The following is a 13,219-nucleotide window of genomic DNA, read 5'->3' on the forward strand; positions in this document are numbered from 1 at the left end:
AAATAAGTTAGACTATCCAACTTATTTTTTTTAGCTTATAAGCTGTTTGCAGCTTATAGACATAAGCCCATCCAAACAGGCTCTTACATTGGTCTATCTTATACAGCAATGTTATTAGAATGGGTTATATAATCCTTTATATCAATTCTGCTTTGTTCAAGTTCATTGCATTGAACATGTATTGTGAGAATTCACAAATACTACACCTTAGTTCCAAATAAGTTTTAATTGGCTATATAAATACTCACTAATCATGTTTCTCCATTTAAATTCATCTTATGTCATATGCAGAGCATACACATTCAATATGCAAAAAAGATCCTTCTCTGACTATCAACTTCGTGATACAATCCTCCCTTTATTCAGGTTTCAAATGGACTATACTTTGTGAAACTTATACATGCAAAATCATTAAAAGACTTTCAACCTCAAAAACTAGTTCTCATTTTAGCATGCTGAAAGGCGGCACAATCGACGAACGGAAACACTCTCATAGTTAAGACACAAAAATAATACCGTACTGACTTTATATCCGTAAAAATCATCTCATACACGCGGCATTCTTTGATTCCAACTAGACAAAAGTCTAAATATGTACATCAGCTGAATTACGAAACTCTAAGCTACAAATATCAAACTTCAGAACTTAAAAGAAGAAGCACCGATAAGTTCTAACTGTAACCAGTCAGCACTACTTTCAATCCTGCAAAGGGGACCCTATCAGTACGCTAAGCTATATACAGAGAGTACCAACTTACAAACAGAAAATACAAGGATCAGAAGCAATTAGCATCGCCTGGATAGGAAAAACTCATAATCAGGATGTTTGTTCACGAGCGTGTCATTTCCAATCTTTGTAACAGCTCGTGACATAATAGATGCTGTCTGCTCCAATGTTCTTAGTCGATCTCTCAGAACTGTATGAAGGTCCGTATCCAAGGATTGTTCTGTCAGGTTGTCAGCAGATTGCCTTGGCTGAAACCAGCATTCACCCTATTTGTTTTGCCATTTCAGACAAAAAAGGAAGGTCATGGCAATGCAAGGATAATAAAGTTGACAAGAATTAAGCCGTAACAGGTACTTTTACAGCTATACAAATAGTTATGTTGTGAACTTGATGCACTCAATGGGCACAAGACGCTGGCTTGCATTGGGGGTGCCAAGGATACCAAGGAAGATTTGATTACACAAACAGTGCTCTTAGTTGTAAACGAGAACAACTCCAGCTACTTGAAGTACCTTTGTAGTCTTTGCCAAACAAAACAATTCATTCAATCAACTACACCTCAACTACAAATTAGTTGAAATCAGCTAAAGAAATTCAGTGCCCCCATTCTGCTCTTTTAATGCAGGATTCAAGGGAAAAATGTTTTTATATTGACTGTCATGCTTTGTGAAGCTCATGTACGTGGAGTTTCCCCAACCAGACCATGTCAACAAATTAAACCTATGTCCTTCATTTAAAACAAGTTAAAATCGCACAGTAGATTTTCTTCAATAGTTGCAGTGTTGCAGCGAACAACCGGACTGCTGATTTATGATTAAGCTGGCAAATGTTGACTTCCAATTGACTACTTTCATGAAAATTCCATGATTACCAGCATATTAAGTTTCTACAGAACTCCAGGAATTGTGACGGAAAATAGCATGACAAATATTTCTAGTCATGCTCATTTTGCCTTGGACCTAAAGTCTTTTTATGCTCTATGGTTTGCATCACTAAAGCTGTATCCATTCTTATCATGATATTTATAATATTTGACCATGTTAGAGGGTCTACCGGAAACATCCTCTCTACCATGGTAGAGGTAAGTCTGCGTACATTCTACCCTGCCTAGACCCCACTTTGTGGGATTTCACTGGGTATGTTGTTGTTGTTGTTAGCTCAGCAGCAGTCCAATAAACTTCAGAAATTTTATGAGACAACTAGAGATTAGCCACTATGATTCTACCTGAGCGTTGTAGCTTTGGAGGCCTACGATTGGAGAAACTACACAGGCATCTACACTGTGGGCTTTTAGTGTCTGGTCTTTGTGAATAAAATGACCAAGTGAATGATAAGTCAAGAAAGCAGCACGCAAATTGCCGTCGGGTATCCTATAAATGGGGTACCATGCAACCGAAAACCTGCAAATACAGGGAATATTCAGATCTATAAGAATCTTTTCTGGAACCAGATGATTGCTTTTCACATACTTATTTCACTCTATTTCTTCTTCTCCAAACAGGATGTGGGTACGTATTGCGCCTCACATATTTGAAAACTATATAAAATCATACTAGCTACGTATTTCTGCTACTAACCAGGAATGAGGATGTAGGTCATGTAAGCTCACTGTATGTAGGATAGATGGATCTCCATGTGATCTACAGTTTGAGAGTCCATCACCAGAGACAAGTTGCTGTATTCTGTAATAGAGATTTTGAAGAAAGATAATAAGAGTGATATCGACCAAAAAACCACTTCCGGGCAACGAGCTGCATAGAACTTCACAGAGAACTCAAAATGACAGATAAATCAAACTAGAGTTTCCACTTTCCATGCTTAGAGAGCACAGAAAATAGCAACAATGTGCTTACTAAAATCCACCACCAGAGAACAGGGAAATAAAAGTTGGTGCTTCAGCAGAAGCAAAGTAAGAGTAATCATGTAGTATAAATGATCAGTATTGAAGACAACAATGTGCTGACAGTAACTTCCCCGAGGTTGCAAAATCACTAAGAAATTAGTCCGATTATACAAGGACATCTATAGCAACCTTTTTCGTACCTTGACCCACTTGCATTGTAGTTTCCACAAGAAATTCAACACTGTATTGAAACGCTTAAAAAATTAAAATCTAAATGCTAGAAGAAATAGCTTAAGTATGACATACGTTTCAAACAACGGTCGCCGCCTTTGAGGCTGCTCGGATTCGAAATATTCAAAGAGAAGCTCCATATCATCAGACAGCTTAAATTCATCTGTTAGATGATGTAAATCACCATTACTGCACCCTGAAGATGACCCTGAGTCAGAGAGACTGCTTTTCTGTAGTAAAGAGCTTGAAGGTTGAGGTACAAGTACAGAAAATATTGAGCGCAGTTCTACATTAGGTGAACTCTCAGATACTTTATAATCATTATGCATTGTATGAGACCTATGGTCCTTGAAGAGCTGAATGGCTGACAAATATGGAACAAAATATGCACGAAACTCGAAATGATCCCTCCCACATTGTCTTGCATCTCCGTGGTCCTCTGCTTTTACTTCTAAACCATAGCTCCCCTGTTTCTCATACCACTGCCACAAGTTCTTCAAAGAGACATTGGGTATCTCATGTCTGCATAGAGATGCATTAGTAGCTTGACTACGGGAGCACACTTGACAAGTCTGAATACTAGCAGATGGGCATATAGCTGGAGAGGCAGAATGAAGAAGTTTCTCAAATTCAGCAGCAGGATAGCCCTTACCTATCTCAATGGCTTTAGAGGCTAGCTGTGACCTATGGGCATCATTCACTGCCCGAGCAATGTTTCTCCAATCATTTTCAAGACTGTGACCAACATTTTGACCTGATGAAGGAACAGGAGCTAGACATAGAGAAGCCAGTTGCTCCTGTGTGGCATTTATGGAGGTCCATCTTTCTGGTTCAACAAGCGTCCCTACTGACAAACAATTTGGTAGCTCAGAATCTTTAGGCTCTTGGTGCATCCAGGATTCTGAGACAGCTCGAAGGACAGAAGGAGAAACTTCTTTGTCCGTTTTGTCATCCTCTCCATCCGCAGCAAGAAGCTCCCCCTGCTGCTCTGTTAGGCCGTTGAACTTCTCTGATCTAGGTAACAAAAATTGATGTTCAACCATTTGATCATCCATGCTGGATACAACAATTGGGACATTCTCTTTTGCTTCCAAGTTACGGGTACAAGCTTTAGGATTCGGGATTGGTTTAAAAGGAACATATTGAACATTCCTTTTCTTGTATCTAGCCCTAAAAGAACTTGTTCTAGTTTGAGCATCTGCCGCATTTATTGATCTTTTTTCCGTAGCTATTTGATTAGCTGGACCAAATACACCATCTGATTGCATGTTAGTCTTCGAGCAAGCAGTTGAACTGGCTCCGTTAACTGGAGATCCTTTTTGACATTGACTTTCATTCTCCTGCAGTGAGCCTGGACACTTATTTCTTCTGGCGCTTTTAGGAACTTTCAGCTTTTCCTGATTTTCATGTGCTGATTGTGATAATATGATGGAATCAACAGGATTAGGAAACTTTTTTTTCAATGTATTCTTTTCCAACCTGTCATCAAACTGTGAGAAAGCTAGGTTTAACTTTTCCGAGTCACAGTTGCTTACATCGGCATCATTCTTCTGAACCCTTTTCCAAATACACTGATAATTTTCCTTCCTCGCATGGCTATTCTGGTTCCCATTACTACTTGCGTAGACATTTGAGTCTTTGGGAACTCTAGATCTAAAGTACTTATTGACCCTCTTTTCTGTTCCGTAAAGATTTCCAACATGCTGCTTTGAACACTTTTTCCTCTCATCAAGCTCCTCAATTTGACCCGATCTGTCACGCTCTGCGCTGTTTAAGATGTCTCCATTAGAAGAAACCTCTGGTCTGGCATCGTTCATCAAAGAGTTACAAATATTAGCAGAAGAACTAATTGATCTATGTTGTATATTATGTATCACAGCTTGAGTTATTGAACATCCAAGTGCAGATTGCAGCTCATTTTGGCCATTACCGCACTTGAGAGTTTTGTTCCTCTTCCCCTTCTTTCTAGGTTTCTTCCTTGAGTATTTGTCTGTGGATCTATCTTCCTTAGAGTCATGAATGCACATATTTTCTACATTAGTAGCATCAGATCCGTGGGAGATGGTTCCAGGAAATTCACATTCGGTGATTGGATTTTGACCAGAAGACGTGATTGATAACATGTTCCCTTCGTTTAGATTGCTCAAAGCACCTTCATGGTGTAGAGAGCTGCTAGGCGATACTGATTCAAGACTAGAGTCAATATATGTAACTCTTTGAAGCTTCTGTCTACCAAAGAAGAGAGAAGTTAATGGCAACAAAGAACCAACTTGCAAGCTATTTACATTTGATTGAGGTGATCTCCAACAGATCTCACGGTAAAGATATTGCTGTGGAAGAACAAGAACTCTCCATCGTCCATTGGGTTCCAAAGCAAAGAATGTCACATCTGTAGAGCTGTGAAATGATTCATTTATGAGAGATATAAATATTGTAAAGTTGAAAGAATTATCTGCTAGAAACTACTGCATGACACATATAGAGTTCCTTGAATTTTTGTTCTCGAAAGCTTAAAACAAATTGTATTCAGACGACCTTTTGATAGGCCAAAACTCTCTTTCTTGTAGTTTCTCATTCTCATAAAGGACTCAAATAATTACCTCGAAAATATCTTGGGCCAAAGGTTGGTATCTCATACGATATTTTAATTATTAAAAGATGAGCAAATAACATGGTGTATGAGGCCAAAGTTTATACAATTCCACTTCTCAACCACATTTGTGGTGAAGATACTCCCATAGTCCTAGAGGTACCATAATACATGTCAGAATTTCCCAGATGAATGTTGAAGTGTTAGCGTACCACTGTGATTTGCAGCAACGAATATACACAACCGTGGGAGATGAACTGAACTTATGCACCTCTAGAGATTTCCGGGACAAGGTACTGTCGTCTATGTTGGGATCTTTCTGAACACTACCTGATCTCCTAACGACACCATACATTTTTCTGCAACAATCAAGTGTAAAGAGCATATAGGGATCACAATATGTGCAACCTCAACAGTCTTCAACTTCCGGAAAATGCATATTGAAAAATATCGAAGAAACAATTCAAGATACAAGGTTTCCTAAAGTTTGAAAAACTTATTACTTCTTGGGAAAACTATACTTACCATTTAGCACGCGTACCGCAATAACTTGATTCACAATTTAAGCAAAAGTTTTCCTTCTTAAAAAATAAGAATTTAAATAAATATAAGCTAGTACCATTATTATATTAATCTGATGTGACATCTGAAAACAATCTATTCAAAGTTTATTTACTAAAACTCCATGCTCGTCAAAGTAGGTATGTACTATAATTAAGGTGGTTCAATTGCACGCGCATATACCCCATGAACCAATGTAACTTCTAACTAAACGGAGCCCTATTTAGCATGAATATGTCCAAGCAAAGCAAGAAGGAAAGAAGAAGGTTCAAGCAGAAAGAAAAACGTTGTCCAGTAAACTACAAGCAGTAAAGGTGAATTCTTGGACGAATACAATCATGCAAACTTACCACACTAGAGCTGCTTACCGTCTAATATTAGAAAACAAAGATCAGGGGTAGAGGAAAACGGTTGACAGGGTATAAAAAGGACAAGGTAACGAAATAACGTGGTTTTTATAGGTCATTTAGTAAAAAATAGTACATTATTATAGATGCTCAATTCCATAGGAAGATAGCTTATTGCATTACAATGTAAAAAGTCAAGAAAATATCGCTAATCTAATGGTAAAAGTTAGGCTAGCTTGAATCAGGAAAGTCAGATCTGAATGACACCTAAATTACTAGTCAAACAGTATCCAAAATATTACTTAGCATACAGGGCACACAAATACTATTAGGTCCATCTAACAGCCTTAAAATGGAAGAATTCAGGAGTGTTCATGGTTCGGTTTGGGTCGGTTATTGATTAAAATCATAACCAAACCAATTTAGTCGGTTTTTAAATGTTTAAAACCATAACCAAACCAAATAAAATAATAACCACCGGTTTGATTAGGTTTGGTTCGATTTTTTGGTTTATGACTAGCAGCCATGAGAGAATTATCAGTAAAACATTAAAAAGTTATTTTTTGTTCAAACGATAACTTTTATTTATAGTTTAAGGTGGAACATACATCATAGAAATATTTTCACTATTAGTGATAGTGTAGTACTCAAGTTACCCAAAGTTACTAAACTATTACATATAGAGCTAAAAACTAACTTAGTAGTGGCTGCACCATTTTTGTCATCTTAATACACATATCTAGAAATAAAGTAGAGCATTGTTACAAACACACATATTAATTAAAAATAAAGACTCTAAAATTGAAATTAAAATATATGAAATAAAAAAACTTTGTGTAATGATCCTAAACTTTGGGGCAGTACTTGCATTTTGCCCACAATTCTCCCATTTTATTAAAAATCTTTATGTAATGATCCCAAACTTCAGATGTTTTTCTATCATTATCCCCAAGGCTAGGGTCTCGACTACAAGGTGTTATTTTTTTCTGCTTTTTAGGAGGATTACCCACGAAAGAAGTATTAGGGCATTACCATGTGCTTGAGTTGCAGCAAATGCTGATGTTACTGAAGTATCTTCTATAGGAATCTTCAAATCTACAACCTCTGTCCTTTTCATATGAAAAATATTAGAAATTTAGGACCCATTTAGACAAGAAAAAAGAAAGGTATAAATTCGAAAAAAAAAAAAAACCTAAAATCAAATGGCTGACAAAAAAAGGCTAAAAATTTAAGTTAAAGACATTAGAGTCTAACGTGAGCTTCCGTTAGTAGGTTTACACTTAACACTTAAAGAGTTAAAAGTCTTAAAAACATGGGCTTGGACATATTCTTAAAAACATGGGTCTTAAACAATCATGTGAAATAAGTAGACCAAAAATCAAATTAATGATTAAAAGGTATAAAATATTTATAATTATTTATGAAAAACTGATATTATACATATAAATAATTATAAAATTTATGTATATAATTTATCGGTTTGGTTTGGTTATTTATTCGGTTATTTTTTAATAGAACCATAACCAAACCAAATATTATCGGTTTTTAAAATTTAAAACCAAATCAAACCAAACCAAACCAAATATCGATTTTTTTATTCGGTTTGGTTTTGGTTTTAACCAAAACCGTGAACAGCCCTATGGAAGATGTACAAATAATGAGAGACATTAAAGGATCATGTCGAACCTAAGAATGCCATTTACAATGAAATTTCTCTACTTCTCTTTATAACTTAAACATGAACCTGAAGATTAACAACAGTGGTATACCTGACCTGAAGACCTCAGCAATTATCTCTGCAGGAAAAAGAAAAAAAAATGAATGCACATCATAAAAAAATAAAAATAAAAGATTCATTTAATCATTAAACATTACAATGGGAAAAAGGAGGCAAAAACATTTACCAGCCAGAAATTGAAAAATGACAACAACATTATGCTGTAAAATAATGTTTCAAAACAAAGGAATGAAAAATCAATAAGGGAAAAAAAAAATTAAAAAAAAAAGAGAAGAACCCTATGAGCATGTGAAACTCAAGTTGGGTACTTCCCTGGTGCACAAAGTGAAATTCAAAGAGGCCACACAATTTTATGTAAACCTAAATTTAAGTCAAATCCTAATCACTACTTTTTTGGATAAATTCATAACAAAAAAAAAAAAAAAAAAAAAAAACACATCCACAAAAACAGGACCAACCATCTCTAAATAGAAACAACCAAGAAAGAGAAATATGGATTATTACAAATCTACATGTAAATACCTTAATCTATCCGAAACCCAATATCACAAAGCTTAATTCTTGATTTTTTTTTTTTTTTAAAAAAACAGTAATTCAAGGTTCCTGGAATTTAGGAAATGAAACTACTGCTATATTTTGTAAGTCAAGAATAGTCCTTTTTCTCAAATCTCAACCATTCACCACATGCACAAGACCAAATAAACTTTTTTTTTTTTTTAATGTTAGATAGAGCTACGAACAATTTTTTTTATTTTTTTTCACTTTGTCCTTTATGGGTTTGGTGTCCCTCGTAAAGGTACATAAATAATTGAAGAAAAGATTGAAAAAAGCTTACCTTAAAATCATGAAGGAGCTACAAGATAAAAAAACAGCAAAAGTTGAAAGAATCAATTCAGTGTGGATGCATGAACTTAGTGTTTAAGGAAGTAGTAGCAATCTAAAGTGGGGTATCTTTGTTTACTTTTTTTTCATTTGTGGTGTTTCTTTTGTTCCCTTGGGGTGGAGTGCCGGGGGGGCGGGTTAGAGACACTAGAGCCAGTGATAGTGTGACAGGTGCATGTGTTCCAATGAGATAAGGACTCGTATTTACTGCTCTCTTTTGCTTCTTTCTTACTTGAAATGAAATGTGATGTCAAGAGCAGGGGAGCAATTCGCAGGATTGCCCTTCTTTTGGGGTGGTCTTTAATTTTTGCCGTAGAAATTCCGAGGTTCACATAGTAATTTTGAAGTTTTAAGTTCGAATTCTTGCTTCGATATAAAAATAAAAAATAATTTTGCAACACAAGACTTGGAGAAAGTTATGTCGAAGCCGGCATATGTTCGCGTAAGGCATGGATAAAGTCTCCTGAAGAGGCAGACTTTGCCTTAAGGCATGTATTTTTTTTTTTTACTTTGCAAGACAAACTTTTAGTTATGCCTTAAGTAAAAGTTCCGCCTTATGGGGCGTACTTTTAGTTATGTTTTAACTAAGAGTCTGCTTCCATAAGTCATAACTAAACTATGCCTTAAGGAAAAGTTATAAGGCGGAGCTTTTTCTTAAGATAAAGTCTATGCCTTATAAGACAAAGGCTATGCCTTAAGGAAAAGTTATAAGGCAGAGCTTTTCCTCAAGACAAAGTCTATGCTTTAAGGAAAGATTCCATTTTATAGGACATACTTTTAGTTATGGCTTAACTAAAATTTTGCCCCATAAGGTACAACTAAACTATGCAAAAAGTTCTGCAGGATCTGGCATAACTTTAGTCATGCCTTAAGCGCGCGTATGCCGGCTCCGGCGTAACTTTCCCAAGTCTTGCCTTGCGATTTTTTTATTTTTTTATTTTTATGCCTGAATAGGGGTTCGAACCCAGAACTTCAGAGTTTCTACGTAAAGGGAAAAACTTAAAGACCACAAATAGGAAGGATAAAATCTAAAGACCACCCCAAAAGAAGCGCAATCCGTGCAAATAAAAAGAGAGTTGGGAGCCTACAATATGGGGCAAGTTCACACATTAACCAATTTTGGGATCACTTTTTAAGTTGTAGCCACAGTCTAAAAATATTTATAAATTTAGCTGTTTCGGAACTAATTTCAGGCATATGCGGTTGGCCAAGCTTTTCGATATTTTACCTGAAATTTAGTTTGCGAAGGCCAAGCTTCTGATTTGTCTAAAGTATTGTGCTTAAAGATTACCATGGCAAAACTTCAAACATGTATATGTGAAGTTTTAGACACATATGTTCGAAACTAAGAGTATTTTTTTTGAAAGTTTGAACGACCAGTTTTTATCCTTATTAATATTTCCAAGTTTTTTCAATAAATCCACTTGATTGACGATGATGTCACACATCGTATTGGGGCAGGGTGGATGAAATGGAGGCTTGCTTCCGGAGTGCTATGTGACAAGAAGGTGCCACCAAAACTTAAGGGCAAGTTCTACAAAGTGGTGGTTAGACCGACTATGCTGTATGGGGCGGAGTGTTGGCCAGTTTAAGATCTCTCACGTTCAAAAGATGAAATTTGCCGAGATAAGAATGTTGAGATGGATGTGTGGCCACACCAGGAGTGACAGGATTAGGAATGAGGATATTCGGGATAAGGTAGGGGTGGCCTCGGTGGAAGACAAGATGCGAGAAGCGAGATTGAGATGATTTGGGCATGTGAAGAGGAGAGACACAGATGCCCCAGTGTGGAGGTGTGAGAGGTTGGCCATGGATGGTTTCAGACGAGATAGGGGTAGGCCGAAGAAGTATTGGGGAGAGGTAATTAGACACGACATGGCGCAACTACAGCTTACCGAGGACATGACCTTAGATAGGAGGGTTTGGAGGACCCAAATTAGGGTAGAAGGCTAGTAGATAGTCTTGTTATCCGTTCTTATTAGTAGTCGCATTATTGCAATATAATTTCTTGTGCTCCGATTTCTGTTATTATCTGTTATTTCCTGTGCTTTGATTATCCTGTGATATCTGCTCCGATTTCTGCTATTATCTGTTATTTCCTGTGCTTTGATTATCCTGTGTTATCTGTGTCGCTTGCATTATTTCATTTCCATATCGCTTTGAATCTCTTATCTGAATCTCTTAACCTTATCTGACTTCTTTTTATGCTTTTATTAGCCGAGGGTCTTTCGGAAACAGCCGTCCTACCTTAGTAGGAGTAAGGTCTGCGTACACTCTACCCTCCCCAGACCCCACGATGTGAAATTTCACTGGGTTGTTGTTATTGTTTTATATTCAAAATTTAAGATCAACTTCTCTAAGCTTGGAACAATGACAATTTTAAAATGATTGTGCTTTCAATGACAATGTGCAAATAGGATACTAGGTCAAATTACTTTCTAGAATTTGAAGTGGACGATGACAAGGACCATGGAATTGAGGCCTTTATATTACTACTAGATGGCCTATGCCCGTGCTGCGCACGGGCCCAACATTTCAGATTATAGTGTATTTTTATATATGTAGTTGTGTTTAGATAATGATAATATATATATATATATATATATATATATATATATATATATATATATATACATACTATGTTCAAAATACGATTAATATAACATTGTAGTTTGTGCTCCGTATCTAAAACTTTATTTTATTTGTGTTTGCTACGAAAATTTATTAATACTTTTTAAAAGAGAAGATTTGTTTAAAAGAAAACTATTTTCTTCTCTTTGAGATAAAATAATAGCAATATTTAAGCATCAGTTGATACTTTCAATTTTAATTCGATTAATTAAAAGTGTAAAATACTTATTATTTTTTATCAAATTTTGATTTGGATAATTCTAATTATTAAATTAATTTTACATGTTTGAAACAAAACAAAGTAGAAATTAATTTTCTATTTAAAAGAAGAAATGCTATTTTTTAATTTTTGGTAAATATTCTCGGTTTAACTCATTTTACTTGTCATATTGTCTTTTGCATGGTTTTTTAAGGAAATGCGAATTAGATTTATAATTTGACTAATTTATCTTATTCATTATTTGATCTTCATTTGATATTAATCTCTTTTCACATTTATTAGAGTAAGAATAAAAATAAAAAAGTAATTAAATTGTATGTTATTTTTTAAATATATATATATTTTAAGTATATTTATTTTAGTAAACATAATAAATATAATAAAGTATTTCTATCCACTTTTTAGAAGAGTTGGGGTAATATAAAGTATAAAACGTCATTTTTTTTTTTGCCTTCAATAAAAAAGTGGGTGGGACCACAAAGGATTTTTTTTACTCTTAAATAAAAAATAGAACCGAACACGGACGACGATGTTGCCTCTATAAACTGGCTCTTCTATATAGTAGTAATAGTAAAGTAATACATATAATTTTTTTATCAAAATTTGATTTGGATAATTCTAATTCTAATTATTATATTAATTTTATATGTTTAAGATGAAACGAAGTAGAAATTTGATTTTCTATTTAAATGAAGAACTTCTATTTTTAAATTTTTAGTAAATATTTTTAGTAAATATTTTTAGTAACTGATTTTACTTGTCATGTTGTTTTTTACATGTTTTTTAAGGAAACGTCAATTAGAATTATAATTTCACTAATTTATCTTATTAATTATTTGATCTCTATTTAATATTATTTTTTCTTTTATGACATTAATCTCTTTTCACATTTATTAGAGTAAGGAAAAAATGAAAAAGTAATTAAATTCTATCTTATGTTAATATATAAGTATTTTAAGTATGTTGTTGTACAATAATTTCATGTGCTCGCACTAATGGGTTGATACGCATGTGGCAATGAATCCATCATTATTGATTTAATTGTTTGATTTTCTAAGCACTTTTTTTTAACATTGTTTGTTTTTTTAATATGGGATTCACCTTTTTTTTTTTTAATATTAGTTGTTGTTTAATATATATGGGGCCACTTTTTTTTTCCGAAGAGTTTGGATGTGGTGGGTTCCACTTTTTTTTTTTTAATACTAGTTGGTATTTAATATGGGCCATGAAGAACTTCTATTTTTTAATTTTTAGTAAATATTTTTTGTTTAACTCATTTTACTTGTCATGTTATTTTTTACGCGGTTTTTAAGGAAACGTCAATTAGAATTATAATTTCAATAATTTAGCTTATTAATTATTTGATCTCCATTTAATATTACTTTTTCTTTTATGACATTAATCTCTTTTCACATTTATTAGAGTAAGGAAAAAATGAAAAAGTAATTA

At 34.5% G+C, this 13,219-nt stretch overlaps 1 protein-coding gene across 1 annotated transcript; it reads right to left on the reverse strand.

The window, feature by feature from the left end:
* Positions 1-496: 496 nt before the first annotated feature.
* LOC132632407 (uncharacterized) lies at positions 497-8,248 on the reverse strand. Its single transcript, XM_060348333.1, has 7 exons — positions 8,204-8,248; positions 8,074-8,095; positions 7,332-7,403; positions 2,877-5,198; positions 2,305-2,409; positions 1,953-2,127; positions 497-993 (listed from the first exon to the last, which is right to left on the reverse strand). Exons 4-7 carry the CDS (start codon positions 4,922-4,924, stop codon positions 787-789), a joined length of 2,535 nt encoding a protein of 844 aa, XP_060204316.1. The 5' UTR covers positions 4,925-5,198; positions 7,332-7,403; positions 8,074-8,095; positions 8,204-8,248; the 3' UTR covers positions 497-786.
* Between the last annotated feature and the right edge of the window lie 4,971 nt (positions 8,249-13,219).

Source organism: Lycium barbarum, chromosome 3, assembly GCF_019175385.1.
Source record: "Lycium barbarum isolate Lr01 chromosome 3, ASM1917538v2, whole genome shotgun sequence".
NCBI classification, from domain to species: Eukaryota; Viridiplantae; Streptophyta; class Magnoliopsida; order Solanales; family Solanaceae; genus Lycium; species Lycium barbarum.

Excerpts from the sequence above, each read along its gene's own strand:
- LOC132632407 (XM_060348333.1), bottom strand. The coding sequence starts at position 4,924 with ATGTTATCAATCACGTCTTCTGGTCAAAATCCAATCACCGAATGTGAA. Across the intron at positions 2,128-2,304 it reads GACCTACATCCTCATTCCTG|GTTTTCGGTTGCATGGTACC; the intron begins GTTAGTAGCAGA and ends CTGTATTTGCAG. Across the intron at positions 994-1,952 it reads TCCAAAGCTACAACGCTCAG|GGTGAATGCTGGTTTCAGCC; the intron begins GTAGAATCATAG and ends CAAAACAAATAG.